Source organism: Pteropus medius, unplaced genomic scaffold, assembly GCF_902729225.1.
Source record: "Pteropus medius unplaced genomic scaffold, Ma_sr-lr_union100, whole genome shotgun sequence".
NCBI lineage: Eukaryota > Metazoa > Chordata > Mammalia > Chiroptera > Pteropodidae > Pteropus > Pteropus medius.
In genome coordinates, this window is record NW_024351730.1 from 7,907,394 (window position 1) to 7,935,325 (window position 27,932).

At 40.0% G+C, this 27,932-nt stretch overlaps 1 protein-coding gene across 1 annotated transcript in view; it reads right to left on the bottom strand.

Moving 5' to 3' along the window:
• Window positions 1-1,533: 1,533 nt before the first annotated feature.
• Window positions 1,534-27,932, bottom strand: part of USP46 (ubiquitin specific peptidase 46) — a 55,947-nt gene continuing 29,548 nt past the window's right edge. Inside the window, exons 5-9 of the mRNA XM_039845189.1 lie at window positions 18,918-18,994; window positions 11,608-11,691; window positions 9,227-9,424; window positions 5,998-6,076; window positions 1,534-5,138 (exon numbers count right to left, since the gene is read on the bottom strand). Coding sequence (XP_039701123.1) covers window positions 5,037-5,138; window positions 5,998-6,076; window positions 9,227-9,424; window positions 11,608-11,691; window positions 18,918-18,994 — 540 coding nt within the window. The 3' untranslated portion in view covers window positions 1,534-5,036. The remainder of the gene's footprint in view (window positions 5,139-5,997; window positions 6,077-9,226; window positions 9,425-11,607; window positions 11,692-18,917; window positions 18,995-27,932) is intronic.

The window sequence follows — 27,932 nt, forward strand, 5'->3', positions numbered from 1 at the left end:
TCAAAAATTGTGTCATCCCCAGAAGGGGCTAAAAGGTAAGCTAGGGCAACACTGAGAGCAGGCAGAGAGGAAAGTGGGGCCCCAAAAGGCAGATCCAAGAAAAAAGTAACCAGCCTGCTTTATTGAACAGTGCCCACCTGAGGCAGTGCCTACCTGCTCGGTAAGACGCAGGCCAAACACCAAACTGTGATGAATTCCCCCATACACACATATTTCCACAATTTAAATTTCTTTTCCCAGACTTTTTTTTTTCTTTTCCCTGAAGCAAGAAATTAGAAGAGGGTCCTATCTGTTACACCTTTTTATCCTCCAACTCCAAACACGATGCCCAACATATAAAAGGTGCTACATAATCGCTTAATTAAAAACCTCTCTGCCTGGGGCACCTCTGGGCAAGTCTAAGTGGTTTGTCTTTAGTATTATCCTCACAGTTGAAATCTTCCCTCAGGGAAAAAAATGATAGCAAATATTTTTATCTTCATGAAAATAGAAGGCAACGAAATGGAAGTTTTCAGCGTCTGTTAAACGTGTTTTAAGCATAAACGAATACAAAACAGGGAAATTTGGAGAAATGGGGAACATTTCTCATTCCCCATTGTGTCATGCTGAGGGTGACAGGCCTCCTCTATAAATCCCACCTGATAGATGATCAAAGGGAGGCCTGTCTCTCCCTCCTTATAGCCTTCATGGTGAATGCAGGTGGCTTTCCCAAAAAGCCTCTGTTCCGGCTCAGGTTCAGCTGAATTGCCCTGAGAGACGGATGGAAACTGGGACACTTAATAGCACATTGCCCTGCTCTTGGTCTGTGGGTTTATATTCTCATAATTGGGCCCCGGCAACTGTGTTTGGAAGACAACCTCCTGCCCACACATGGACCCTTGAAGACTATTTGGGGAAAAAAAGCCTTAGGCACATTCATAGCATGCTTGAGTCTTGGCCCTGGGAGGCCACAATCTGAGACCCCAGGACCGGGACCTGCACCTGTCCCACCTCTGGCAGGGCAGTATAGGAAGTGACATGCCCCCAACTGGGGACCCCCACAGCTCAGAAACCACCAAGAAGTCTGAGGTGGGCTGTCAGCACATCAGGGCCAGAACAGCATTCCTACTCTTTCCTAGATGCTGACAGTATCAGAGCTGGAAGCTGCTTTATTTGGGGAACAGATCTTTTAATTCAAACCGGTAGATTTTATATGCAAAGTCCCAGCTAAGCAATTCATTGTGATGTCTAATTACCTGCCCCTGATTCTTTTTTTTCCACTGATATTCTCAATTTGCTATTCCCTAGGTTTCCGGATTAATTCTGTTGATCTTTTCACTTAAAATATTGGTAAATTATCTGCAGACACCGACTTTACCAACCCCGACAGCAGCACCGCCTTCCTATCTTGTGACGACCAGAACGTTCTTCACATTCCCACTGCTTTGAAATCGAGTCTGGAATGATCGCCTGGACATGAGACTCACCGATGACTCACACTTTACAAAAATGACGTTAAGTCCATGTGTGTAACATTACCTGGATAAAATTCTCTAAGAGAAACCTATTTATTTATTTATTTATTTTGCAACAATTTTAGAGGCAGGGTGTTAAACTGATTGAGATTTCACAAGATTGACATTATTGCTTAAAGTGCTTGAATTGGTTACATTAAAAAAACTAAGGTACAGATTATTTTAAATAAAAACTAAGTTTTCTTAGCAACAAAATCATATGAATGCCACACACATACAGGAACTATTTTTGTTACACAGAAATGGAAGCAAAAAATAAATTAATGTAATACTGGAAAACAGAAATTTAATTAGGCAGAAAAGCAGGAAATAATTTTCCCTGACCCATGCCATTTACATGAGTGAATCACAATATTGCTGATAAATGCCTTGACCATATGATAGCAAACGAGGGCAAAACATTTAGTGCACAATATTTTAATACACATAAATATACAAAGTTGATCAAAATGCAATGTTTAAAGATAAAATCCATCTGTAATAAAGCTACACTCTAATATCTAAAATAAGTCCTAAGCTCCAGTTAGAACATAGTTCATTGTTAGGCATGCCCATGAAATTAAGGGTATCCATGAAAATAAATTCATAGGGACCATTTCTGTCATTTTTTTTCTCCATTTCATCTGAAATCCAAAATATACCAGGCTATAAAACCAAATACGACTGGCTTACTATTCAAAACAACATCCTCTTGTGTTGTTCCTTGGCTCTCTCCAAAACAGGCCACTTGGTGCTGCCTCGGAATGGAAAATGAATCAACACACCAGGACTGATGTCCACATTTTACCAAAATTTGCCTTTAAGCAAATGACTTTTTCGCATACTGTACCATAATCTAGATGCTAAACTAGTAAGTAACAAATAAAGGAAATATTTCTTCTCTTTTTTAAGTGTAAAACACTGTAACTTATTTTAAAACACCCAGCAGTTAAAAGAAATACAGCAGGCCTACTCACTCCTGCCAGAAAATGACACGCAAAAACCCTGGCCATTTGAGGGAATATTGCTGAGTCTTTGTGCTATCGTTGACCTCAGAATGGTCTTACATATCCCACACCAATCTCTGCTTTATGTGATGAATGAGGGATTAAAAAAAAACTAAAAAGTGTTTGCATGCTACTGTTTTTACATAAAGTGAAATGACCGGGGAGGGGTGGGGTGGCGGGGAGGGGAATGTAGCTGCCTAGTGTTTGTTTCATTAACTGAAGAGGAAGAGGAAAGAAGTTACCAGATAGCTCTAATGTCTAAAAAACTGATGAAGTGTTCGTGGATAAATGCGTTTGGTCTTTTCCAATCTTCTTTTCCTGTATCGCACAACCATTCCAATGTCTTTGCATTATCTTCCATACTTATTTTTTTAATTCTAAAAATCTATCCATGAATATTGACTTTTAACTGACCCTTTCTATGAAGAGGAATTACTTCAGTTTAGTCACTGGAAAAAAACTCTTTACACATCCAAAAAAAAGTACTGAATCTATGACTTGGCATTTAGATATTACTTCTATAGGCTTCCAAATGAAAATTTTTTTTCTAATAAATTAGCTTCAAAAGTCATTTCAAAGATAATTTTAATAGTTTTGCTTATGAATCAGTTCCAAATATATTAGATATCAACCATCACTTTTTAAACTTTGCAACCTACAATCAAATACATGAGTTATACATAGTACAAACAGTTCCCTATATCGATCAATTGGAAAAGTGTCTCTCCTTAAAAACAATAAAAACTCACCTTCCTGGTAAGTGATTACTGCATATGTTTCATGGAGGAAAAACAGACAAAATATTTATAAATATGAATTTGCCTCTAAACAAGGCAAGGTATATTTTTGTCACTCGTATAAAACAACATGAAGATCACCCTGTTTTTGTCCTCTCCAGTGAAAGGTAAAACATTTCACTCCAAGCATGAACAAATGAAGTGTTTGCATGCTTACTTAAGTTCTGAGCAATATTAACGGTTCAAGATATTTCAAAGATTAGAAATCCAGTTTTCATCTAGATAAAGTGCTATGCTCTTAATTGTTGCAAAATGGCCACTAACATTTTCGATTTCAATTTTAGTTCACATTATGCCAAACATTTGCATGTTCCTTTGCTGATTTATCAGGTAACTATATGTTCACAGTATATCATAGTGTATGGAAATCAACTGACTTCCCAAAGGAAGGTCTATGACTCAGAGTATTTGTAGGAAACCAAAAACCAGCTCAAAGGCAAAACACCACATCGACCCTTTTAATAAAAGGTACCAATACTCAAATGATCTAATAAATATGTATATAACAAAAGTGAAAAAAGTAAAAGTAACTATGGTGAGATGAGGTTCTTCCAAAAAACTGTCTCGTCAAGCATTCTAGGAGCCTGAGCCTAAGCAGCCCTCGGTCTCTTTGACTCGGCGCACACTGCCGCCTCCTTCGACCCAGCTTCGCACCCAGCCCCCTCCAGCACTCCCTCCAGGGAAGGTTCCACACTAGCCCTAGGCCTTGCCAGTGCCTCAGTGAACAGACTGAAATGTTAAAAAGTGAACGGCTGTACAATGAGGTTGATGGTAAAGGTGCAGAGCCTTCGTCCTTCCTGACAAAAGCGATGTTGGTACCGACCGGCTAAGGAGGGCTGCGCTGGCGGCGGCCACCACGGTGCCCGAGCCCTGTGGCCACGGACCGCGAAACACCAGCGTGTCTGGAGAGATGTCTTGGGAAGCTTAACAATCAATGCCAGATAAAGGGTAGATACAATTCACAGGACCTTACAGAAGAAAGTGTCACTAAAAACAAACATTAGAGTTATTTTCCTGAAACTTGGTTTTGGTAGAAAGATTAAAAAAAGTAACTTTTCACTGTCTGCAAAAGCTTCCTACTCTCAGCTTTGCCTGTCCGGAGCTCCCTACCTTCTCTGCCCCGGGAATTCTAACAGCTAGGTGAGCGCAGCCCGGGTCAGACGCGAGCCACCATGAACAGCTCTTCACTCGATTCCAGCTGGAGGATGATTTTAGTATAGAGTTTACTCACTTTTTAACATTTTCACTTGCACACACTTAAAGCTATAGTTGCAGCCCTAAAAAATGAACATGTACCCAATTCTTCTATCAGGTAAGAGGCAAAGAAGCTAATGTTTCCAGGGACAAGTTAAAGGAATGCATTGAAAGGAGACCCTGGAAGCCATTTAGGAAGTTTAGCAAAGACCCAAAATAGACCACAGACATTTGTAGGCAGTGTCATTCGAATTCGGCCAGACATAGCCAGTGGCACAACATTTACCCAACCCTAAAATTAGCAACTGTTATTCATATAAATCTTACTACAATCTGATCGCAGTTAATTCTACCTCAGACTAAAATAAAACCACAAATAGTGCTGCATGTAAAAAAACAAAGGGAGAGTCTAATGCAGCCAGACCACTGAGACTTGGAGTAATACCACTGGTGATCTGCTGGGGAAGAAGAAAGTCTGCAGAGAAACCAGGGAATAGTGCTTTGAACATTTTCCCTCACTTGACTTAGTCCCACAGTTCTCCGAGTTATTCTCTTGACTGATAGAATAAAATATATCCAGATTCTGAATTTTTTGATATATCTGACGTCAGGCCATAGAATTCTTCAATAGCTTGGGCATCTATTTTCTGCAATAAAAGAAAAATAACACAATATATTTGTTTAACATGATTATTAGTAGAAGGAAAGAAAAACTAATTGAAGCAAAGGAAAATGTAAGAAACACTGTTGACTATAAAATCACAATTGGGAACTTTGAATTGCAAATGGATAATTCCACCAACTTGGCAGAGAAACATGATTACATAAATTGCAAATCTTTGAGGGAAGAAAGCCACCTTTTAATCTATCAGCAGCCACATGTGGGTGCTCTTTTAAGCCAGGACTCTGTCTTTCAAACGGTAAACTGGGGAATAACCCTGATTCTTTTGGAGGTCATTCCCTTCAGTTGTCACCCTAGCGGGCCGACACGGACTATGCCTCTGAGTATGGAATGCTCTCCAGCTAGTATTCCTTTACAACAAATCAATATATGGAATACTGTGGTGTACTATAAAGATTTCCAGGTCCAACAGACTGAAAAATTTTTACATAATACCAACACAAGAAAAATTTGGTATAACGAGAGAATTTTAACATAAGTTTGAAGTTTATCATTTGGTATGTACCAGAAAAGGCTTTATTCTCGTTAGGAAATGGGACATAAACAATCTGATCGCAGTTAATTCTACCTCAGTGACTTATGGTGGCACAGAGATCCCATGTCTATGGCTGAGCAGTTAACAAGAACACTGTATTAATGAGTCCATGATCACATCCCTTCTCGCTTTCCATAGAGAATGGAGAGCAGATGTAGTTTTGAGATATAAGACATTTTCAAGTCAGATTACGGAAAAACGGGCCTATTGAGAAAACGTCCACATGTACACATCCCCCCAAAGCACCAAGCACGCTCTGCCCCTACTGTAGAACGCTCTGCATACCGACCTCTACAATGTCGTCATCGAACAAAAGCCAGAAGCCGTGACTTTTCACAATAGTGATGTAATGCCCACGGTTAGGACCGCTGGAAAAGAAGAAACGAAAGAAAGTTACCAAGTTAACATTTACTTCTGTATAAAACTCTAGGTAGCTCTTTATAAGCAGTGATTCACTAGAAAAAAACTATCATCAGGACAGAGAACTTGGCACAGGCCATGTCTACGTCCACACATTCTTTCGGCCAGTTTATGGAGGAACGCCAGGTGCTGGCTCTGTGCTGGGCACAAGGGGATGCAAAGATGAACGAACGTCTGTCTTCTAAGGACTCACACATCAGTAAGGGAAACAGACATTCAAATTCAACAAATATTAACAAGTAATCACCGTCTACCTACTATGTGTCAGAACTTATTCTGGCTGTCAGGGGGAAAAAAAGCAGTGAAGAAAAAAAAGTCCCACTTTCTTAGGGAGGGGTTGAATAGCCAATTAACAAACTAAAATACAAATATATTTCCAGTGGTGATAAGTGCCATGAAGAGTAAAGCAGAGTAATGGGATGATGAGTGATAGAGGGAAGGTACTACCAGATATAAGCAGTGAAAGGCCTCTCTGCTAACACGAGATTTGAGCAAAAGAAAATGTCCCTGAAGGAGGGGTGGGGGTGGGACACGTGACTGACTATAGGATAGAAGTTAGTTTCAGGAATAGGGAATAGTAAGTGCAAAGGTCTTGGGGGTGGGGGTACAGCTCTTGCTGTGTTCAAGGAACAGCAAGGAGGCTAGAGCCCACGAAGCCAGGGGAGGCTGAGGGGAGGCGGCCGGAGAGGTGGAGAATGAGTATCATGGCTAAGATTTCAGACTCTGCTGTGAGTGAGCTCGGAAGACACTGGGCCACTTTGAGGAGTGACATGATCTAAGTTTTAGAAAGATGTTAACAAATCATAAAGTATAAAAAGCACTAAAATAAAAAGGAATATATTTTATAATATGTAAAAAAGTAGAAAGAACCAAACAGCTGTTATTATGTAGTTAGATTTGCACAATTGAGGGCAATTTCATCTTAAATCTAGAGGTTTTTTTTTTTTTTTTTTAAGGCTTATTAAATTTTAAAAGCTGGATTTCCCTTTGTTTGCTTTCTTCAAATACGACCTCATCCAGCCACTCATTCCCCGTCCCTCCAAGCTCCAGCCCATTGGTCTCTTCTGTTTTCACACACATCACCCTTCACATGTTGGGCCTTTGCACTTGCCCTAACTGCCTGAAATGATCCTTCTCCAACGTTCGCATTCTTGACTCATTTTATTCCTTAGATCTCAGCTCAAATGTCACCTTGATAGAACGATCTTTGCCGATCATCTTCCCTGAAAAGGTACCTGCTACTCTTTCATCGCCTGTTCATTCTTCACACGATGAATCAAAATGATGAATTATTTTGCAGTGGTTTGTTTTTGGTGGTGGCAACCTGCTGTGTTTACTTGTTAACTACCTTTCCCACTAGATCCTCAGCTTCATGAGGGCAGGGCCCCTGTATATGTCTTGCTCACTGCAGTACCTTCAGATCCTGCCACAGAACCCAAGAAACAAGGGTTCACAAAATACTTGCAGTAAAAATCAATGAATGAGGCTGTACACACACTGCAACCATGGGTCAGGAGATCCTGGCATGGAGAACAAAGGGTTCAGCTCCCTAACTTCAAACCTTTCTAGGGCCCCCAGCCAGAAGCCAGAAGCCAGAAGCCACCTGATCCTTGGGCAAAGGCCAGCCTTGCTCCATGTATCAGAACAGTCATAGCTCTAACAGGGAGGAATTTAGAGAATCCTTGTTAGCAGGACACATGACTTGGCACCAACTCATCCTTGTTGCCAGGACTGCTCTGACCTTATGCCCCCATTACAGAAGCTGACTATTCCAGAACCCACTTGTCCCCCGCCCCCAGTCCTCTAAATAGGTCTCTGCCTTGTCGTCGACAGTGGTCCCAGCAATCAGAGTCAGTACCCACAGAGATCCATATTGCAAACCCACGCATCCCCTCCAAATCTGAGCACTTCTGTTTCTTCACCACTGTCCACACCACCAGCCTGGACCACAATGTCCTCCAGGTACCAGGCTCTGCTTCCCCAAGACCTCCTCCTCCCAACCCTTGTCAGGGGTCCCACCCAGAGTTTATGGCTAGCTTCCAGATCACTGGGCCCTTGTGTTCTTTTAAAAAAAAATGCTTGTTACAACTACTCTTTAGGGAAAACACAAAACTGGCTAACAACTGGCTAATAACTTACTGGGAATGTTAAGAAAATATCCAGAGACTTAAAGTTAATATGCGCAAGGCAAAACATGAGGTGCTTCAGATATGAAGTTACAGTTTCTGATCCATTCACCCCAGTACAGGGTTAAAAATGCATCCACCCATTCCTCCACATGGAACCGTGCACCCTCTTGGTAACGGTCTGTTTATCGCAGTCCAATCCTGGCAGATGGGGAGGAAAAGACGCCTGCTCTATGGCATGTCCAACACAGAGCCTGCGAGGGCGGGCAAAGCTGCGCCTACCTCAGGAAGAGGACAGAAACCCGGCCCAGCTGAGCAAAGGATCACAAGAGGTGAATTCTCAACAGACTTTTCCATGCTTGGACATTTCCAAATTATGGAATAAAAAGTATTTGCTAAGAGAACTTTCAGCAAAACACTGCTCTTCTATATCTAGGAGGGGTTCTCTTTATAACTCTTTTTATCTGATTATGTGCTCCTTATAACGTTGGAGAAATACTGAAAAGTATATAAAGAATATTTTTAAGGGTATATTTTCAATCATTCAAAATGCCAAAAAATTATTAACTTTGATCTACTGCTTCCAGTCTTTATTCATATATCTTAAAATATTTTTGAGATATTTTATATGTAACCTGGCCTTTTAAAAATTAAAATTGCAGCATAAGCATTTATTTCTTCACATTATTTCAAACTCCTCTTAATCATCATTTACATCCGAAGGAGATTTATTACTTCCTTCATAACAGATTATCATTACTGTAATGCATTTTATTTTGCTTTACGTGTGTACGCAGGCATGTTTAGATTGACTTTGGGATGATATATAAACAAGAGCTTGAAAGAGATTCCCAAAAGTCTTATTGTTGCTGAGTCTCACAGCCCAGGTGGGGAGCAGCCCAGCCTATCTTGGCACAGGGACGAGCCCCACACTTCTCGCGTGCACTCTGCTGCCCGCCCGCCCGCCCTCACCTGCCACAGTGAACCACCACAGCCACCAGGTCATACATGCGGTCCAGGTTCACCGCGTCGCTGGACGTGTTGAAGAGCCGGAGTTCCAGCGGGAAGACCACCCGGTAAGAGAGCTTGGTGTACCTGTGCAGCTGCTCCATGTACTTGAACCGCTTTAGGTGCAGGGCCAGAATCATGGGCAGCTTTTTCACTCTCATCCTAAGAGACCATGACATAGAAAATCAGTTGGACCCAACACCCGTTAGGGGAACAGAATTCACTGTTACCTGCACAAATGGAGAGCAGGAAGGGTCTAACCAACTTCAAACCAGTAAATGACCAAACCACTCATAAAAATAAAGGTATGCTTGCTTATGCAGAACTAACTTATCCTACATTCTCGGCTACCGGGAGCAGAGTCAGCAAGAGAAAAATGCAACACTGGGTCTCTGGTCAAAGGAGACATTCCAGAATTTTTGTACCGATAAAAATAAAATGTGCAATTGCTCTCCATCACTGCCCTCTGCCTCCTGGGGGGAGTAATATTTGAACAACCACACCCCCCCACACACACCTCATCCCAAGATAATGGAGAGGAGTGGTGACAGCTTTTGAGAAAAGGAAGTTGAGGAGACAATAAGCAGAAGGGTGTGATCTAGACTTCCAGAGTCCGAGGACCGGTGGGGACGTTCAGACACCACACGTGGCTGACATCAGGAAGCCAGGCGTGCTAGTCTCACTCTCACTCCTCACCCTGGGCGCTTGGGCAAGTCATTTCCCTTCTTTGGCTCTCAGTTTCCTCATTCATAAAATGCAAGGGCTGGCTCAGGGCTGCCTTTCGTGTCTGCGCTCATGAGCGCACTGGTGATGTTAACAGATGCGGGGTGTCTGCGGCCGAGTTTCGACACTGCTACTTTTTTATTTTGAAGCCCCTCCCTATATTTGACCATACTGAAGGTTTGCAAAAACCTGCAGTAAAAGAACTGTTCTCTTTTGTTTGATGCAGAATTCCCCAAACTTACATAAACACAGAAGGCTTTTTTTTTTTTTTACTAGATGACCATTCACGTTCCTTGGTCAAAAGGTCACAAAGACAACAGTTTATGTAGTTAACTCTGACAGAAGAGAGGACCCTCCGGTCACTTTCCAGGCCCCCCATGCTATGAATGTCTGAATTAGTGTAAATGCTGCTCAGCTTGTGTATGTTTTCAACGCATATTATTTAAAGAGGACAAATTTTAAGAGAATATTACTCAGGAATCTAGTGAGGTTAAGACCCCGTTCATAAAACTAAACAAAATAACATGAACAGAAACATAAGAATTATGAAAAACTCCATATTTTTAGGAACACATGACATTTTGGGGTATAAGACCTCCAGAGCTGAACAGAAAACACCTTCACGCCACATGGGAGGACCTGGGCTGACCCTAGGCTGACCTGGAATATATGAATGCGACCAGAAGCAAGCTCCCCTGACCGCTAATGAAAGATAACCACCTACCTACCACCTCCACTCCACCTGCCACAATGACTAACCTTTTTTAAGTTTTGATGCAGCAAGAAAAAATGTGTATATCCAGGGGAGAAGGGCTGGGAGGCTGGACAGAGAAATTATTTCAGCCTTAGCTCTAGACCCCTGGAGGTTTAGACAGCAGTAATGAGCATCTGAGTTACCCTGAATTATTCCACAAGCATGGACAGGGTAAATTTAAACTCACAGTAAGGCTTCACAGGATAATTAAAATGTCAAGTTTCTTGGCTTCTGGGGAAAATAACAGGGAATTGTTGGTTATCTTAGGTAGTCCAAGAGCTGTAACTGGCTGGTTGGTTCTGGTAAAAAGACGGGTGACCTTAGATCCCATATCAATTCACAGTGTGACAACTTTCTTATCGCCTACCCATATAACTGATGAGTTGATTTCCTCGTGATTCCTTATTAAATAATTAATTTAATTTTTTAATCTTTTATATCTTCTAAATAAGAAGTTCCACTAACAATGTTAGGCAACACTAACAATGTTCCTGGGTGACTACTGTGTGTTATTCACTATGCTAAGTTCTTTTTATAATTCACCTTTAATCCCTAGAGGATAGTGATTATATTTGATCAGCACTTGTTTACCCAGCACAGTATCTGGCACAAAGTAGCACTCAATAAATATTTGTTACATGAATGAATGAATGAATGGACAAATGAGCAAACAATCGGATGATTGGATGACTCTCCAAGGTAGGCATTCTTATCCTAGATTTCACTGGTAAGGAAGCTAACTGACTTCTCCAAAGCTAGTTGGCTATGAGCCCATGGAACTGGAATTCACAATCAGATCTGTCAGGCTACACTGTCTGGTTCCATCTCACAATACAAAGCTACCCCTTGAGCTAAATCCTTTACCCACCTTTTCTGTGCTTCCTGTTTGCTGCAGCACGTTTCACAATAATATTTCTGTTCACTACACAGAGTTTCTGTGTTGCTGAAGTCTCTGTAGAGAAAAATATTTTCAACTTAAAAAGAAGTCCAAACTGTACTTGTAAACCATGTTTTAAACTCCCTATTACCTGTAGGGTAATTTTTAAGTGAATGTGAGGAGAGAAGTAATGAGAAAAGATCCTTCTTATGAGTAGGTGCTATGATGCCATTAGAGCATGTCTGCTAGACCAGGTTATGATTTCATCCTGAGAGATTTTCAAGTATAGCTCTATTTAATGAGAAACAGATGTTTCCAACTGATTGGGGGGGGAGGAGGGGAAGGTTTAACAGAGTAAAACTAGAGTAAAAGCGCACCGTAAAGTTGAGTCCAGAAAAAGTCAATCACATAAAATGCAAGGTGACATTATTGTGCAGTTAATGAAAAACATTATGTCTCAGGTGGTCTATATTTTCCAAGAGCACAAAAGTAAAGATAATAAATGTAAACTGTATATTGAACATAGAAAGTACCCAAATTATCAGGAGATGACCGCTTTCTACCAACCCTATGCTCCCATACCCCAGAGGATGAGAACTTTAGCTTGCCTCCTTTTAAGAACAAATGCCACTCTGATGTTATATCTGCATTCACTGTATTGTGAGGATTTATTGTACTGCTTCTAATTTCCATTCTTTAAATGTCATGGCTTTTCATTCTCTTCCAGTCATCAAGATTCTACTTAACATTCCTGTGGTACTACTTCAAAGGCTGAAAAGAACATCCAGAATATAATAATACCCTGGAATCTTAAAAAAGTCTATGACATTTCCTTATTCATAGGGAGTGTCCTAGCACTAGAATCATCACATTTTATTAAACAGAAAATGTTACTTATTATTCTCATGGTGCAAAGGACTCAACTACTTAGAGCTTATGAAAAAACACAGATTGTTCATTTACTAAATCCCCAAATGTTTACTGACAGCACTCTGGACTAGGTGTTGGGGAGTCACAGAGAGAACCTGCCCTCACATGGCTCACAGTCTACCAGAAACACACGCAAGTGAGCCACTTACAACAGTGAGTGTTCAGTGCAGGTTGAACACGAATCATTTCACCCAACTGATTTCCCTGCCTAAAACCCTCTAACAGTTCCTCAGTGTACTTAGGAATAAAATTCAAATTACTTGCCATAGCAGACAGGCCAGCCAGCCTCAGACCGCTGACTACTCTTCTGACTTCATCTCCTGCCCCACCCCCACCTCCTTCACTCTGCTCCAGCCACAAGGGTCAGCCTTCTCCTGTAGCTCAAGTGTCACGCTCTCCCTGCCTCAGGGCATTTGCAGGTGCTGTTTTCTCTGCACTAACAGCTCCTTTCCAGACGCTTCCATGCTGGCTTTACTCATTTAGAGCTCAGTGTAATGTCACCTTTACTCAGTGTAAATGTCGCCTCTTGCGAGAAGCTTTCCCTGTTCACTCTCTCCAAATCCACCTAGCCCCTACCCTGTCGCTATCTTGTTTTCCTCTGAGCACTTACCGCCATCTGAAACTATCCTCCTATTCATTTGTTACTTGCTTCCGCTCTGTGTGGGCGGTGACCCCGTCTGTTTCACTCACTGCTATAGCTCTAGTACTGAGAACATGCCTGATGCATCATGGCACTCACCAATATTAGTTGGCTGAATGAATGAACAAAGATAGGAGTGTATGTATAGAGTCCAAGGAAAAGCACAGAGGAAGGAGAAATGAACTTGAACTGGGGTTAAATGAAGACATTTCCCCAAGGGGCGATACCGGAGTCAGGTTCTCAGACTGAAAATGTGCTGGGTAGATAAGATACAAGTATTGCAGACAGAGAGAATGACGTAGCACAGGGTCAAGGAGTCAAGGTACGGAGTATACTTCTTAGAAGCTGGCGTACACCCTGTGGCTCTGGAGTCCTACTAATGGGTCTCAGCAAGGAAAAGACATAATGAGACAGTGCTTTTTTAAAAACACCACTTCTGAAAGAAAAAAAAAAAAAACACCACTTGTGGCAGCACCACAGAGGGAAAACTGGAGGGGGTCAAAAGAAAACAATTTAGAAGGCAATTTTATTCAACCCTCACATTTCAATTGCTTGGTATATAATACAGACTCAAACTTAGCTGAATGAATATGGGCTGACACCTCAATGGAGTAACTGATGTGAAATCTTTTCTTGGCCAACACAAGATTTACTGGGGTAGAATGATGTGGGGGCCAAGAAGAGGGGGAGGTGAGTATGGGTGATGATGGAGATTCACACCCTTGGAACATCTACCACAGATAAACCTCTTCATTCAGCTAAAAAAAAAAAATCAGAATAATCAAGGTGAGGAGAACCATAAAGAAGGAATTAAACACTTCCTATTCACTTGCTTCTCAAAGACAGTTGTTTTCAAACATTTGTAGACCCAGATAGATAGAAATATAGTAGAAGTTAGTACTTAATTTAAAGACCTGATTTATAAATATTCACCATCCTGCCCAGTCCCAGCTGGCTGGAAGCTGCTGCCATGAGAGACAGGGTAATGCTTTTAGAGTTGAGAATTGGGAAATGAGACTCAGTTAGGAAAAGGGGATGACCGCAGCAGGAAACTCCGAGGCAGACCGGGCCGTTCAGCTGCTGCCGTGCAGTTGTTGGAATCAAAACAAGCAACGAAGGTTGAGGACACTTTTCAACAGGAAAGTCAAAGGGGAAGGGAGGACACAGTAGAGATTCTTTCTGACACTCAGGATGAATTCTCAAAGCACAGAGGAGAGGAAAAGCACAAAACTCTTTGTGTATTTCTTTAAAAAGAGTTACAGTGACAATAAAGCACTATTTAAAAATATACCTCCGGAACAAATCTAATATGAAATGCACACCTTTATAAAGGAAACTATAAAACCTTATACAAATGTATACGAGAAAACTTGAAAAAATGGAGAAAGACTATGTTCATTGATAAGGTTATGTATTATAAAGACAGCTATCATGTCCAACTTAATGTCTATATTTGATATTTTTTAATTAAAATCTTAACTTTTCCACTCAACACACTAGTTCAAAAATTGATTTAAAAAAAGCTCAAGCAATACTTCCTGATAATTTTCATGTCATGCATGACACACACAGAAAATGATTTACGTTCTATAGAAGGGAGCTGGGTAAACCGAGCAGCTGCTCCCTGGCTCTGCACAGCCTCCCAAGAACTGAGGGGATCATCATACACCTGTAACCCATTTTCCACAGCACGCCAGCTGGGAAGCTGCTTTGTTCTACAATCTGCAGCAATGGTTCTCCTGGCTGTTGACCTGCGGAGCTTTAAAAACAATCTCAGTTCCTACCTCTCCACCATCAATACATCAGAATCTCTCCAGTTAGAAGCCAGGCTTCCTATGTGGTTCCAACGTGCTGCCAGGGCTGAGAGCCACGATTCCCAATACTCTGTGAATGTTAACATACACTTGAATATTCTGGAGATGGTGTCAAAATGCAGAGTCTGATTCATTCATTCATTCATTCATTCTTGGGAGAGACCTGAGATGCCACAGTTCTAATGAGACCCCAGGTGACGTCAATGGTGCTAGTCCATGTGAGACAGGCTTGTTGACCTAGGCAAGTTTGCCTTCCCCTCCAGGAAGCGGTTCTGGAATTTTTCCCTTGTCCCGTACTCAGCCCTCTCCACTTTGATGTAAAGCATGAGACCCCAGCATTAGAAACAAGTCAAGACCCGGAGAAAAGATAGATGGCCTTGGGCCACCTCCTCTCCCGTACGTGGCAAAGGAAACAGATCAACTGGGAGGCAGGTTGGAAAGCCTCGGGACACCCCCCACTCCCAAGAAAACAAAATCTCGTAATTCAGACAGTTGTGGGCAGACTCTCTCTTGGCTGCCTGTCCTTTTCTCTTAAGTGTATATTTTCACTTTAATAAAACTTGCACTTTCCTGCTTGTTTGTCCTGTCTTTGAATTCTTTCTTGAGGCATAAGACAAGAACCTGGTCATCGAGCTCCGGGGCGAGGTCCTTCTTTGGACTCCTGTCCTGCTGAGCTCTCCAGCATCACATGGACTTCTGTTTGGCAAAGAACTAGAGCAGTGGTTCTGAAACTTTGGTGGTATCAGAATCACCAAGAAAATTAATTAAAAATAGAGGCCTAGGCTTACTGAAGTTGAATATAGCCTGGGCCTCGATTTTTATCAAACTCCCCAGGTGATTTTGATATACACCAAAGTTTGAGAACCACTGACTAGAAGAATATTAAAGAAAAATAAAAGAAATCCACTAGAAAGACTTATGTGTCAGATATTATGAAATAACATATAACATCGGGACTGCAAACTGGTGCAGCCACTATGGAAAACAGTTTGAAGGTTCCTCAAAAAATTAAAAATAGAACTTCCTTAGACCCTACAATTCTACTTCTGTGTATTTATCCAAAGAAAACCAAAATTCTAATTTGAAAATATATATGCACCCCTATGTTCACTGCAGCGCTATTTATAATAGCCAAGTATGGAAGCAACCTAAGTGTCCACCAATAGATGACAAGATAAAGATGTGGTATACATACAATGGAATATAACTCAGCCTTAAAAAATAAAAAAACAACTCACCATTTGCAACAACATGGATGGACCTAGACAGTATTATGCTATATGGAATAAATGAGACAGAGAAAGACAAATACCTATGATATCACTTATATGTGGAATCTAAAGAACAAAATAAAAGAACAAACAAAATGAAAACAGACTCACAGATACAGAGAACAAACTGGTGATTGCCAGATAAGAGGCGGGTAAAGAAATATGTAAAAAGGTAAAGGGATTAAGAAGTACAAATTGACAGTTCCAAAACAGTCGCAGGGTTGTGAAGTACAGCACAGGGAACATAGTCAATAACGTTGTAATAACTATGTATAGTGCCAGGTGAGTACTAGACTATGCAGTGGGATCACTTTGCAAATTATATAAATGTCTAACCATTACATTTGAAACTAATATAAAATAATATTGCATGTCAACTCTAATTGAAAAATAAAAATTAAAAAAAAAACTTAAAAGAAGAAGGAAAATACCATGTAACAACCAAAACCAAAATACAGTCAGAAAAACAAAATAGAGAAATTAATAGACAAGCGTGTGGCAATGGAAGTGTGGTGGGATATATAAACGTGGTACATAAAAGAAGTTTCTCAAAATGAGTAGAAAAGGAATTTAAAAAAAAATAAGATTAATTTTTAAAATAGTTTTGGGAGAATTAAAAGGCTACTTTCCTCCTGAGACCTAGCTGATCTCTCCAGCACTGGAAGAAAGGAACTTAAGTGAGAGGAAGACGAAGGAAGAGGAAGGTGGTTTCAGAACACAGCACTTGAGGAGACAGGGAAGATCCTGTGAAGGAGTCACAGGAAGCAACTAAGGCACCGGAAGCAGATGACAAGAATACCAAAAAGGCCAAGGAAGGATAATTAAGATAAACTTCACGTATTTTAAATTTTGCCTGAGGCCATTCCTGAACTTTTCAAAGGGAGAAAAAAAAACCTTTCTCAGTACCCTCCTGATACAGATGGCTCACTTTGCCTAAGACGCAGGTCTGAGGTTTGAAATAGCAGAATTACAGTTCAGTGGCAACATGGATTTAATGGCTTCTCTAGACCTGTATCCTAAATTTAACCACATTTTATATCATCATTTCTCGGGGACAAGAGTTCATTGAACACACATTGTTATCAATCACCAAAAACCACTCTAAAAGGAGGAGGCAAAGGTGTTATATTTAAATCCCACAATTCCAGCTTGATTTTTAACTTTTTCATCATCAAATATAAAATAAAAATATCACATCGGAAGAGATATAAAGACATGATGTTAAGAAAATCCATAACTCTGATTTAAAAAACTAACCCTCAAGGATGCAGACCAAATTAAACTATGAAATGGGCCACAAAGGAACCCAGGCCATAAACAGAACCATTCAGAATAGGCCATCCTTGGCCTATGGAACACTTTGCAAACAAAGAGATGACAAACTTGTCCTAGACGCCTGGACCTAGGCATTTGGAGACAAGGCTGAAATGCCAAACCACAGGAAGTGCTGAGGCAACTATCAGAGCAGTGTTTGGGGTCCGGGGTGGGGGCATCAAACTCCTGGGGGGCGTCAAACTCCCCAGCTCATACCATACATTACACCCAGATGAACCAAGAAGTTTTTCCATGTTGGAGCTGGTGCCTTAGCCCGGAATGACAACTTGCTAACGGTCAACCACCACAGCAAGTTCCTTTAATCTACTTCCAAAAAGTTCCAAGTAACCTGCACTCCTGAAAGAACAATTCTGTCACCTGATTCTTACTGATAAAAATAAACAGTGCCTTGTTATGACACTATAAAATGTCTCTGAGCTTTGGTATCTTAAGCATTGGGGAGGCCCCTGACCACTCGGTCCACACTGGCACCTCACTAACGGGCACTCGCCAGGCCTGTTTAATTTCCTTCAAAGCACCAATCACCATCTGTGGATTCCATCGTAATGTAAGTGCTGCGAGACTCGTATCTGATGCTTACTCCTCTATCGCCAGCGTCCAGAACAGGGCCAGGTTAATTATAAGCATTCACAGCCTCTTGATGAAGAGGAGAGGGAAGAAGAGAGTGAGGAGGCGTAAAGGGAACCGTGTCTCTGAGCACATTTTCAGTATACTGTATCTGCAGTTATCCTGGGCACATGCGCGGTTCTTACACGCAGACTCCTTAGCTCTATGCCTCCACTCAACCCTCAGGAGAGGAATTTTTTTCCCATGAATGATCTCCATACAATGCTGAGAGATGGAGGAAAAGGCAGTTCCCTCATTGGTTCTCAGCTCAAAAGTGCATGATTTTTAAAATAATAGATTAGCTTAGAGAAAGAAAGTCAAGGTAGGCATCAATAGCATTTATTAACTTAATTGTGTAATTGATTGTGCGTGTGTGTGTGTGTGTGTGTGTGTGTATGTATATGTGTGAGAGAGTGACAGACTGATGAAAGCCTCTTTAATACATCTGTATTAAAGACTAAAAACGTATTTTTAAACTTAATGACTAAAGGCTTCCATTTGATCCCCTCTCTTCTCAGCAGAACTCTCCTCCAGACCACATATACTTATTTTTAATCTCTCTTGGAAAAGAAGAAATAGAAAATAGGATTATATTGGCTTAACAGAAAGGAAGATTATCTCCTGAAGAAATACAGGATATTTTCCCCCCACTTATTCACTAGCCTGATCAAAAGCTCAGACCACAGTCAAAATTCATGAGATTACCTTAGACAGTGGGTAATAGATGTATTCTGCTCCACATCAACAGAAAGGTCAAGAAAATCTTCATCTTTGCTACTAACCTGAAGGCAAAAATATACATATATTAGGCACAAAATACACAACACAGTACCTTGAACACTTACAAGTAACCAAAAACCATAACTGCAATAAAAGTCATGTGTGGCTTTTGTACACTCACTGGCAAACAACCCAATCTAGAGAAAATCCCAAATTCTCAATTTAATCTTATTTCTATCCTAGCTTTGATTCAGAACTTTTAATAATTAAAATTCAACCCAATTTCTTCTCCTCTCCATTCATTTTCCTCACTGTTCCAAAGTAGAAAGTATCGGACAGATACAGCTCAAACTGGCAGAATGATAAAAATGAAAATGGAAAAAGGACAAGAGGCTTAGAAAACCAACCACTCAAGTGATCACCCCTTCATTATGTTATGTGCACTTTCTGCCAGTCCCTTGAAATCATTCCCTTCCTCCTGAGCCTCATCATTCAAACTGCATGAGGGGCCAGGACGTCCAATCTGTGACAGGCTGGAGAGTCGACTGGCTACACATGCAGTTGTCCTTTGGCCTGAGAAGTGGTCATCGCTTGCAGAACTCTGTGCTGTGTGTGATAACCATCGGACCTGGAGCTGGCCTGGTGCCTTGGCTCACACGGGCCCCACCATACTGTGGATTGCTCTTAGCCAAACTGGTTCACTGGCCCGGCCATTTCCCAGCCCTCCATGGCTCTCCCCATGCCAAGGCCTGGTCGCCTGTCTATTGAATCTCACCAAGTAAGGGTCTGCATTCCAGCAGTTCACCAGCAAGCCTAACATTTTACTGTCTTAAAGTGAGAGGGATAAACCATTCCAGCAACCACCTTGAGGTGCTCAGTCAATTGGCAGCAAAATGAAAACAGTACTCCATGAAGTGTGACAATTACCCGACGACCCAATACTCCACTGCTAGGGAATTATCTAAAGAAATATTCAGACATATGAACAATCTTTCATACTTTTATAACTATATACCAGAATGTGTACTGAGACAGACCACCCAGCTCCATATCCTATTACTGCTCCTTATAAAGTGGAGGACTTAAGGCCAGTTACTTAGCCTCTTGTATCTTAGTTTCCTCATCTGTAAAGTGAGGACAGTGAAAGTATTTTTTGAGGTTGTTTTAAGGATGATATAATACATGTAAAGCGCTTTAAGTAAGCACTCAACAAAACAGGGACGGATAGACAATTTTAAATGGTCTAAAATGGTAAAAAAAAAAGTTGGGAACAGTTTACGATACTGTGGGTATTATATTAAATGAAAAAGTAGGCTATATAATTATATATAAATTCCAATTTTGTATTTTAAAAGCCTGTATATATTTACACACACACGCGCGCACACACAACCTTGTCTTTATCATCCTACTTTAATTTTTTTATGGTGCTAATCACTACTATAGTCAAGTGCATGACAGGTCCTAAATCTTCACCATTGCCTATACTGGCTTCTTTGCCACATGACTTTACAGATCCTCTTATCAAGAAGTATGCTTCCCTACCCTTGATGCTGAGTTCAGCCATGTGACTTGCCTTGGTCAGCGGAATGTCATAAGACATATTATAAACAAGGGCTTGAACAGCACTTATAAAATTGTTCTCTTGCCCTTCTGTTATTACCATGAGAAGAACTGACCCAGGCTAGCCCACTGTTGCTAGGAAGAATTCGAGAGACCCATGGAGCAGAGCTGTTCTCAGTGAGGTGCCTAGCCTTGAGCCAAACGCCCAGCTAGCCTGCAGACAGACACAAGAGTGAGCCGGCTGAAATAGAAACACAAGTTCAGCCAAGTCTAGCCTAGATCAGGCAACCCTCAGCCAACTCATAGTTGCATGAATAATAATAATAAATCATAGCTGATTTAAGTCTCGGAGTTTGGGGGTGGTTTGTAACAAAGCAACTGATAACCAATAGAACTACAGAACGTCCTTGAATAATGTGGTTTGTTCAACATTGTTTCATTATAACACTGACGAGATGCAATAGGGACTTAACTCTTGTTTATATCAATTAGCCTACTGGTTTAATTGTACATTGTTTCTCTGAAAGTCACAGAGCCTACTGATGACGGTAACTGAGAACTCCCTGTACTTAACATTATAAATACTTTATTTTTATTTATTTATTGTCTGTTTTCCTCTTACTAAAATGACTATTCAAAAGACTGGAATCAGTAATGACTAAGATCCTGCCATTCCAACTCTCCTGCAGAAAACTATAAACTTAGATAAACTATGAACTAAAAGCAGCTACCTTTTGTTTGTGGAGGGTGAACACAAACAGGCAGATGGGGGGACCACGTTTGGGGGTGAAGAATTGCACAGAACGAGTTCATGATTTCACAGCCTTTAGCTGGGGATCTGGGGAAGGGGGGATGCCATCTTTCCGGTCTAGGAGCCAGAAAACTGAATCTGGGAAACCACGTCCACTGGAAAGAAGGGAAAGGGAAGATATCCCCAGCTCTCCCTACCCACGCATGGAAGCTTGGCTAGAGACAAAAGGCCTGACTCAAGATTCTAGCTGTTGCCTAAGCAACAAGTTTGTAGTTTGAGTCCAATCAAAATAACTGCTTGTTAAAACTAAAGAAACTTAATACTCATTGAAGAAAAATAACGGAACCCAGAGTCTCCCGAACTTAACACTGTTGACGTCCTAGATATGATCTGAATTTACAAATTATGAAGAAACAGGGAAATAGTAGACATTTTTCAAATAAAACAACTGAGACTATTCCTGGGATGACTCAAATGTTGGAATTAGCAAATAAGGATTTTAAAGATGCTATCATAACTATCTTCAGTAAAGTGAAATATAATCACAATGAACCAAAAAATAAGAAATCTCAGCAGAGAAAGAGAAACTATATATACACACACATCTCTCTACCATCTACTCTACCACCTATCTACCATCTCTCTATCTACCTAACTACCTATGGAAATTCCAGAACTGAAAAATTACTACACCGGATGGACTTAACATCAAACTGGGGATGACGGAGGAAAGAGCAAGTGGCCTTGAAGAGAGATTAGTGGAAATTATCCAATGATAATAAAGAAAAGATTAAAATAAAAGTTAATAGCTACTCAGAGACCTGTTAAATAATATTATATAAATTCCCAGAAGTGGAGGAGAGAGAATAGAGTAGAAAAACTATTTGAAAAATAATAGCTGAATAGTTCCTAAATTTGGTGAAAGATATACATTAATAGATTTCAAGATACTCAACAAACACTGAGAAGGATAAATACAATAAAAACCAGCCAAGGCACATTATAGTCAAAACTGTTGAAATCTAAAGGTAAAAAGCAAAAACATCTAGAGAAAAATGATGTATGACTCAGTTGGAAACTGACCTCCCATCAGAAATTATGGAGGCCAGGAGACAGTGGATCACCTTTAATGAGATAAAAGAAAAAACTACCAATGTAGAACTCTTATATCTCAAAAATACATCCTTCAGGAATGAGGCAAAACAAAAAGAATTCATTATTAACAGAACTGCATTACAAGAAATGTTAAAGGAAGTTCTTCAAGCCAAAGTGAAATGATACCAGATATAAATCCAGATCTTCAAGAAAGACTGAAGAGCATCAAGAATGGTAATTATAATATTGTTCTGTGGGGTTTATAATGTATGTAAATGTACTATATATTACAGCTACAGCACAAAGAACAAGGTGGGGTGGTAGAAGTAATATGCACCTAGATGGTTACAAGCTTTCTATGTTTTATGCGAAATAGTAATATTATTAAGTGCACTATGAAAAGTATAGATTATATATTGTAATCTCTAGAGCAACCACTAAAAAACAACATATGTATTCAAATAATATATTTTTTAAAAGAACAGAGATGGAGGAACAGAGAAACAAAAAACAGAGTTGAATAAGTGGAAAACAAGTAATAAAACGGAAGTCCCAAACTCGACAATATCAATAATTATATTAAACATTAATAGAATAAACATTTCAAGTAAAAGACAAAAACTGCAGAATGGATGGTTTTAAAAAGCAAGACTACCTATATGCTGTCCACGAAACTAAACTTTAAATACAAAGACACAGATAAGTTGAAAATAAATGGATGGAAAAGATACACTATGTGATGAGTCAATATAAGTATGTAGTGGGCTATCCCGATATCAGATAAAATAGATTTTAGACAAAATTATAATAAAAAATATTTCCTAATAATTGTGTCAATTTACTAGAAAAACAAAAAAAAATATAAAAGCCCTTCATAGCAGCCTCAAAAATACATAAAGCTGGAACACCATTAACCAATAAAAAGGAACAAAATATATGTTACAACACATATGAATTCCAAAAATGTTACGTAAGTAAAAGAAATGAAACACAAAAGAGCACATACTGCATGATCCTATTTATATGAATGTCCAGAAAAGGCAAATATCTAAAGACAGAAAGTAGCTTAGTGGTGGCCTGGGACTTGCAACAGAGATTAACTGCCAGGTACAACAGATCTTATTGGTGTGATGGAAATGTTTTAAAACTGGACTATAATGATAGTTTTGCACGGCTCAGTAAATTTTAAAAATGTCACTGAATGCATAAATTATATGGTATACAAATTATACCTTTAAAAAGTTTTTAAAAGTAAAAAAATACATGAAGCAAAAATTGACAGAATTAGAGGGAGAAGACAATTCCTCGATCGTAGTAAGATATTTTAACACCCCTTTCTCAGCAACTGACAGAAAAACTAGGTGGGGGGGGGGTCAAGAAAAACATAGAAGATCTGAATAATTCTATCAACCACCATGACCTACTGACAATTATAAGATATGGTACCCAATAACTGCAAAATATACATTCTTTTCAACTCAGTGGTTCTCAGTAAGGGAAACTTAGCCTTCCAGGGCACATTTGGCAATGTCTGGAGATACTTTCATCATCACATCTTGGGAGATGCTACTGGCATCTTGCAGGTAGAAGATAGAGATGCTGTCAAACAACCTATAATGCACAGGGCAGCACCCCACAACAAAGAATTATCTGATTCTAAATGTTAATAGCTCCAATGTTGAGAGATGCTGTTTTCAAGTACATTAACCAGGACAGGCCATGTGTTCATACAAATATATTCCCGAGCTACAACAGAATTAAATTCTAAATCAATAACATTAAAATATATGGGAAAATCCCAAGTATTTAAAAATTAAACAACATACTTCTAAATAATGCATGAGTCAAAGAAAAAAAATCACAAGAGAAAATTAGAAAATATTTGAACTAAGGACAACACATACCAAAATTTGTAGGATGCAGTTAAGGTAGTGCTTAAGGGAAAATTTATAGCTTTACATGTGTATATACGATAGAGCGGGGACTATCTTATCTGTTTATTCTAATTGCTATATCCCTAGGACCTAAACTTTCAGCATTCAGTAGGTATCCAATAAATATTTGGTAAATGAATGAATAAACAACAGAATAAAAGACTGAACAAGCAGAAAGTTATCTAAATGCCAACAGAGGCATCTGGGTGACAAAATTATGATTTTCTTTTTATACATTCCTGTGTCAGTTTTTAAAATAATCCACGAGTATTATGTTTTTTAATTAGTAAAACTTTTCAAAAATCTAAATGGCCCTTCTCTGGGGTGGGGGTGGGGGAGGATTATAGCCAACCATACATAATCTAAATAGCTAGGATCAGGTTTTACTAAAGCTCTCTTAACTTGAAGGGGGCAAAAACAAAGAAACATTGCCTCGTGTTAGATGCAAATCTTTTTCTCTGCTTAGTTGTTTCAAGGAGAGAGTGAAAAGGCACAAACGTAATTAACTAACTGAATAAAGTTACTGCAACTATCTCAATTCCCAATTTAATATGTATGCCCACAAACGCAAACTGCTTCCAGAAAGAGTGTGAGAAAGCACTGCTCAGGTGGGTCGACCATCCTGGGGATAACAAACATGGCATTAAATCCTTCCATTTGGACTTTTTCTCTCTCCCTACCCCACAATGACTTAGTCAAAAGCAATGAGTGATGGAGCAAAAAAATTTTTCCTTTCTCTCCAGAATGCTGCCAAAAAATAAAACCATTTTCTTCCCACACACAAGAATCTCATTCTGGTCTAAGTGAAAATACAGCTTGTCTCCAAGGAAACATATATAACAAGAAGACTCCAATACTCTCAGCAAATATAGGCTACATCTTGGTCTCTTTTCTTCTCCCCCAATTCTGGGCATGGGGCTTCCTGAAAACTCTAGTTTAAAGAACGGTAGAAGAGACCCTACTTGCTCTTCTTCTTAAAGTAATAATTACAAATCAATTAACAGAACAAATTAATTTATAAGGCATACATATAAATCATAAGCTTTGCTAAGTTCCTGAGTCATTAAAATCATATTCAAATGTGCTTCTAAATCCAGAGACTCCTTTCCTGGGCTGAGTAGAAAAGGTAACCAGGCAGCAGCTCCATGCTATTCAGCTAGCCAGGAACTGAAAATGTGCTGGTTTAGAGCTATGCCAAAATGGTGAGGTTAGGACAAGTGGCCACTACGGCCGCCTCAATCCCAGGGCTTGAGAATCTCAGCTCAGTGAGCAGTCACACCTAGCCACACTCCCCATCCCCACTCCTCTTCTGAGAAGAGCTCAGAAGCTCTACTAAATCAACTTTAACCTCTGCAAACAAAGCAAGAAGAAGCTGTACCATTGATACGCAATAAAGCAGTTCTCTAGACAAACTTGGGCTCCAGTAACAGATAGAACTGTGTCTTAAAGCTACTGAAGCACTGAAAACCACTAATTTGCAGAGCAAAAATTCAGTTTAATTGGAAAGAGAGAAAATGAACAACAACAGAATTAAGCTCCAATTGGCTCTGCAAATCTTATGAAACAAGCAAAAAACCAAGAGAGCACTGAAGCTACACTGTAAAATCCCCACGCCTCAATTCTGAAGGCTATCTGAGAAAGTTAGCACTGAATTACTCCTTAAAATAGTCTCTCCAAGTCTACTGCAGAATGAAACTATCTCCATAAATTATTCCCTCCTCCCTTCCCTCCCGCCGTTGACATTTGCACTGCAATCATAAGCAACATTTACAAAGGGGGAGACCCAGAAATAAAAATTATTGTTTTTGAAAGCACAAAGGCTGGCACAAAGAGTTCCACAATGGAGGAACTAGCAGCTGGGCAGCTACAATGGCCAGGCTCCCCCAGAGGCTAAGGTGCTGCTCAGGGTCTGGTGCAACTTAATTCCACAAATGTGGGTCTTGGCAAGTCTGGCTGAAGCACCATCTAAAGGCTGCCTGCAGAGGGCACTGCCAAAGGGGGTCGGAGCGCCTCATTCTGAGTAAGAAAACTAACGCTAAGTATTCTTTTACACAAGTCCTCAATGTTTTAGAGTAACGACAACAACAAAGCCTGCAGGTTAGGTATTTTCTTAGAAAGTAGAGGGCTTTCTAACAATTAGAGCTTTCTAAAAATGGAATGCATCTCCTCAGGAGATTGAGTTGCCTGTCTCTGGACAAGGTCCAGCAGATGCTCGTGACCAACTGGCTACGACATCATAGAAGGGACTTGGGCATGGGTAAAGAAAGGATTAGATGACTCCGAGGATCCTCTTCAGTTAAAGGATCTAAGAAAATGGAACTGATTAACCAAGTAACTCCAGGGGGAGAGGGGAAACGGTCTTGCCTCAAATCATATAGTATTCATTTCAGGGAGAATAAATGTAGCTTTTTCAGATTGTCCCATCTTCCAGAAAGACATACGCACACACTCACATTCACTTCCACAAACCAAGAATAAATGGTTGGAATACCATTATCACACATTCTACAGTACCATCCAAAATTTTTGGAGAAATTTTTGGGCTTAGGCTTCTCATCTATGGCAACCCTACATGAAATAACAGGCTAGGTAATGGTTTTTTCAATACAAATATTTGAGATATATTATTTGCATTTGTTGAGATCTACTGACCTGTTCACAGACAAAAAAGACTACAAAAATGACTCAGCCTCTCATCTGAGCCTTCTTGAAAATCCACACAGTACTGCAAGATGGATTTAGTAACGTCTACTTCAAAGATAACCAAAAGGATTAAACCAGCTCTTAGCTACAAATGTATAAACGCGATGCCCCATGGTTCTGGTTCCTGTACCATAGCTTGGAGAACTCTGTACTTGTCAGCATTTTGCAATCGTAATTACACAACTAATTATTCATTTTCTTATTAATGTTTGTCCTCCATGCTGACAGTTTCAAAAAGGCACAGTTCTCACCGCATCCTCAGTGCCTGCACCTCTACACAGCAGATGGGGAAGGGAACATATTTGTTGAAAAAAAGAATATTCACTTACACAGTCACTATATTACCCAAAATGAAGACATCTGAGAGTAGGGGGCAGAGAAAGGATGTGGAGAAATGAGAGTGTTCACATACTGGGTATGTAAATTGGTGCTACCACTTTGGGAATTTGATATTTTCTGGTAAGTTTAATGATCAGCACACCGTATGACCTAATAAATCCACATGTGTACATATCGTAGAGAAACTGGATTTGTGTACATTAGATTATAGGTATTAGAATGTTCACAGCAACATCGCCCATAGTTGTCCCAAACTGGTAACAACCAAACATCCAGCAACAGTAAAATGGACTAGTGAATTGTGACATATTCATGCAATGGAATACTATATGGTAATGAAAATGAATGAACTAAAGCGTCATGCAACCACACAAATTAGTTTTACAAGAAATATTGAGGTGGGGGGACACAAAAGAGTACATATTGTATGATTCCATTCATATAAAAATCAAAAACTATATGTTTGAGGGAAGCAAAGACAGGTGGTGAGTTCCGCCGAACATTCAAAGAACAGATAAATCAAAACTTATACAAACTCTTCCAAAGAAAAGAAATTGGAGGCCACTGCTATACTTTTGGCAAGAAAATAACATGAAGGGGGGCAAGAAAAAAAAG